Raw genomic sequence first — 5,000 nt, forward strand, 5'->3', positions numbered from 1 at the left:
GATGGTATTTTTGTCATTATTCAAATGCCATTAATTAAAATGTAGATAATTCGGTACAATTAGAAAATGCTCGACCTTTAAACCGAAAAAACGTAGTTGGAATGTGGCCTTCTTAAAGATGCTGCTTTTCCTGCGCCTCTCTCCTCCCTATCTCTCTCTCTCTCTCTAAATATACATGTATTTAAATGTACATACGCACAAAGTGTAATAAATTAATCAAATAGGTACAATTCAAAAATATCGAAAGCCTTCCTGCGAACGACAGATCACTAGCATTTAGCACCGGAGACAAGATGCAAATGATTAATATTATTTGTAAATTCGACAGTAAGACTGCGAACTTTGCGATTGCAATACACATTGGCCTTACGGTCACCAAATATTCTCATAGGCTCACCATGCATTTACTACAAGACGCAATTTCAACTCATAACACTACAACCTATAAAAAAAACATAAACCAGAAAAATGAATATCAACGGATTATAACATGCATCTTATATAGAATTCCTCCCAAATCTATATATATCAGATCTCCCTACAAATACTCTCCAAATAATATTCCTTGCGTTTCTAATTCTACAGCAACTAATTCAATAACATAATGTCCACCATTATCAATTATCTAATTCTAGTAATTTTTAAGCTTTTAAACTCCATTTGTATAAAATTTATTTGGTTAGACAGACAAGAATGCGGAGAGATTTGTCAATACGTCATGTTTTAAGAATTGGTCTTTGAATAACATTCTGTATTTGTTCAAAACGGATGGTAAGAAGAAGAATAAAGAGAATAGAAGTTTGGTGTGGAATTTTTTCCAAACGTAGTCTTTGTTGTATCTGTCAGTGCATTACCATAAGGAGACACCATCTTAGGACTCATATGCTTCGAAGCAGAGCTTAAGTGTTCTGACTGCCGACAGTAATTATCCAGAAGTGAATTAAACCAACACCACCCCACCAAACGCCAACTAACTCGTTCTGTGGATGGAGATCACTTTTCAGTTATGGAACACCCAGTTATTGATCATTACACCATTACGTTGTTTAAGATTGTGAGAAATGTTCTGCTATTATTCACCTATGATTAATCAGTCCACAAGATTTCATGAGAGTGTAGAGAATGCCTAGTATAAGTGTTATCCCTCAGATTATAAGGAAAACCTTTCCCACGTGTTTGCAGATGCGAGGTCAATGAACTTTTAATGCGCTTGCATACAACTTCCGAATTAATTTTTCTACTGTACCAGCTCTATTTCTATTGTAGTCTGACAAAAGCAAGAACTAATAAGAAAGACCTATCCGAACAGCATCTTTTGAACCGAAACCACCGTTCCTAGACTGTTTAAACAATCTCAGTTTAGTTCTTTAGTTTAAACAATTCTCGTCCTTATTTCCCCGAATGTTCCAGATTATGTATACAGCATTATTGCCTTTTATGAATTCATAAAGCATTATATGTGTTAAGTGTTCCATGGACAAATTTAGATGCGTCAAAATAGTAACTGAAATCACTACACGACAATATAACGACATTAAATAGTACTTAACACACAGACATTAACGATTCGATGACACATACACAAACGCACGCGCACATATGTATGTCTATAGAGTGATAGACGTGGAAAATATATGTATACATACATTTTAAGCGCTATGGGCACACAGGGGAAGACACACTACAATATAAGACACTTGTCGAACGAACTTCGCAGTGGGATTTATACCAAGAGCAGGTAGTTGGAATGTGGCCTTTCTTAAACATGCTGCTTTACCTGCGCCTCTCCCCTCCCTATCTCTCTCTCTAAATATACAAATACATAAATGTACATATGCACGTGCACTCAGACAGATATATATATATATATATTTGAATGTATACACACACACACACGCGCGCGCACACACACAAATATGTGTGTTTATTGAGTATAAAAACTTGGGCAAGCGCTATAATAAAGTGTAATTTCCTATCAAAATTTTAACATGCTAGCGTATGCATAGCCGTTTTGTTTTCTATTCAACTTATGTCTACTGTGCAAATTTACAAGTAATAAGTATAGGTTGTGTTCTAATTTTTCTAAACGAAATTATACCCTTTACAAAACTCCCGCATTTGTTTCTTACTTCTTGACTAGAATAATTTTCATGTTTAATAATTTGTAAATCAGCCTAAATATTGTTTGCGAGCGAAACGTATTTTTACATAATTTTCGGAAACTTACCATACGAAAAGGTGTAAATCCAATTCTCTGCCATTATCTCTTACATTTTGCTTCTTTTGTCTCCTTTATTTTATTTTTATTTTACCTATATCCACTTAACAGTGTTAACTTAGCAGTTGCCTTGGGTATGTAATCAATCTTGTATGTCGTTCTATTGAAATTGTCAGTTTTTTTCTATCTCCCCTTAATATTCCTTTAAAAAAATTCTAGTTCTTCTAAAACTTAAGCTACGGCCACACAGCGGTCTCTTTATTAAATCGAATAACGCCTTTACTTTTAACGTTTTAGCATCTGAATGTTTGCACTCATTTTTTGTTTTCATTTTTGTTTTTGGACACTTTCGGTACAATTAGTAAATTCTCGATCCTTCCTGACAACTTTGTTAATGCTACAGACTCATATTTTTCAAAGCAAGTCATTTTTACATTTAAATATTAGTAGAATCTATTTCTATTCAGATCATTTCAAGTGTACATAGATATACACACTGACGCACAATCAAACACATGCCCTCACGTACACAAACTCGCATGCACACGCACGCAGACGTAAACATGTGTGTGAATATATACATGTGTGTGTACGTATATATATATACATATATACATATATATATATATATATATATATATATATATATATATATATATATATATATATATATATATATATATATATATATATATATATATACATGTATATACATATATACATATATATGTGTGTATATATATGTATATATATGTATATATATGTATATATACATATATATATATATATATATATATATATATATATATATATATATATATATATATATATATATATATATATATATATATATATATATATATATATATATATATATATATGTATATATATGCATATATATGTATATATATATGTATGTATATATAAATATATATATGTATGCATATATATATGTGTGTTCGTGTGTGTGTGTGTGAGGGCGTGTGTGTGTGTGAGTGAGTGTGTGTGGGTGTATGGGGAGAATTCACAAAAAAAACAAAAGACGAAGACAGAAGGTGTAGACAACAAACAGATGTGTTAATTTAACGGTCGGGAAGTGAAAAATTCATTAACATTTCGAGCCTGTACATACATGTGTGTGTGTGTGCACGCGCACGTAGCTTCATAAATATAGATATACACATACAATGTGTGATTCTGCGAAATACACAAGGAATAAATTATTAGTTGTCTGAATGTTGACCTTCTTTTGGCAATGCGAGCGTCACTTTCATTGTCAACGTTCACAGATCAACAGAGTGTGCTGCCGAGGTACGTGAACTCATCAGCAACCTTCAGGGGTTCCCCTTCACAGTGAGAATGGAATCCGCATACGGTCTCTGCTAGGTAGGTTGGTACAGGAATTCTGTCTTCTCAGTAGTGACTATGAGGCCAAAGTTGTTGCATGCAGTGGAAAAGCATTTCGATGTTACTTTGGCGTGTAATCTACAACCCAAGGGGCGATTAGTTTAAGTTCCTTTTTAGTTTACTTTTTAACTTCTAATTACCTTTAACTTTTGGCTAAGGATTTTTTTTTACAATAAATTCCTATGTACATACTTTTGATGATGATAAAACCATGTCTATTTATGTCTTAATAATAAGAAACTAAGAATTAACAATATGATAATTCAAATAAGCGCATAGATCACGCAAGTTGCCGCGAGTTTTGCAACGTAAATATGCTAACCTTTGAAGCTGAAGATCACACGCCAAAGTAGCACCAAACAGTTCACCATCTGCTGCATATAACCCTACATTGTGGCGTACAGTGCATTGTCGTCTACGAACAGATAGTCGCGCGCTGAGTTCTCTTCTGCTTCGGTATTGACCTGTAGATACTGCAGATTGAAGTGTTTGCCACCAGTCTTAATTTGACCGTGATTCAAGTTTCGGTTTCTCTGCAGAAGACGTCCAAGATTATGTCTGAGAACATCATGCTGGACAGCGTATTTGCGTGCGCTCAGCTCTGCTAGTCTCCGTTAGTGAGTGGAAATGTATTGGAAGAACCGCCACTCACCTGTACTTGAGCGAGTATGCTGTTGTGAACCCATATAGATGAATTTGTCCGGGGCAAAATTTATAATCATGTACACTTGTATACATATCAGTCTTTATCATGTTTATCCTTCGCAACAGCATAAATATAGTAAACATCAGATAACTGCGTTCATGGATATAATTAATCATTTTGGAACAGTACAAGCAAAGCGTCTTCGTTCGCACACAGAATCATGAGCTGAATACGGCACACACACAGACAGTCACACCCACTTGAGCACATCACCGCTAGCACACACACATACATCCACATCTACACCACTCCCTACAAAAAGTACAACATTTAGTCTATCTCCTAGGGCTTTGGAAATAAAATGCAGCTTCACTCTAAAAAAATGTATACTCAATATTTTTAAAAATTGTATGAAAACGATTTTGAAAATTAACATTGGCTGTAGATGAAATAATATACAGAGTAGATTAATGAGAATTTATCAGTCACGTTTTTATTTTGTAATTTTTACGTTGTCAGTTCATATAACACTTTTGTCAAATTTCGGTTTGTTGTTAATGTAAAATGCTATAGTTTCTAAAATATATGGCTTTATGTCAATATCATATTAAAGCAATTCATCTATTCTTTTTACATTTTTTCAGATACATATATTCTTTTATAATGCCGAGCTCTATCCAAATTTCTCAGACAGTATACGTGCACCTCATGGAATAGCTGCGCTTTCAC

At 33.8% G+C, this 5,000-nt stretch overlaps 1 protein-coding gene across 1 annotated transcript in view; it reads left to right on the forward strand.

The window, feature by feature from the left end:
- Positions 1-5,000, forward strand: part of LOC106876909 (carbonic anhydrase-related protein 10) — a 1,209,344-nt gene that overhangs the window by 839,016 nt on the left and 365,328 nt on the right. Inside the window, exon 5 of the mRNA XM_052965551.2 lies at positions 4,916-5,000. This exon is cut by the window's right edge and continues 11 nt beyond it. Within this exon, the coding sequence (XP_052821511.1) occupies positions 4,916-5,000 (85 nt within the window). The remainder of the gene's footprint in view (positions 1-4,915) is intronic.

This window comes from Octopus bimaculoides, chromosome 2, assembly GCF_046866305.1.
Source record: "Octopus bimaculoides isolate indiv1 chromosome 2, ASM4686630v1, whole genome shotgun sequence".
NCBI lineage: Eukaryota > Metazoa > Mollusca > Cephalopoda > Octopoda > Octopodidae > Octopus > Octopus bimaculoides.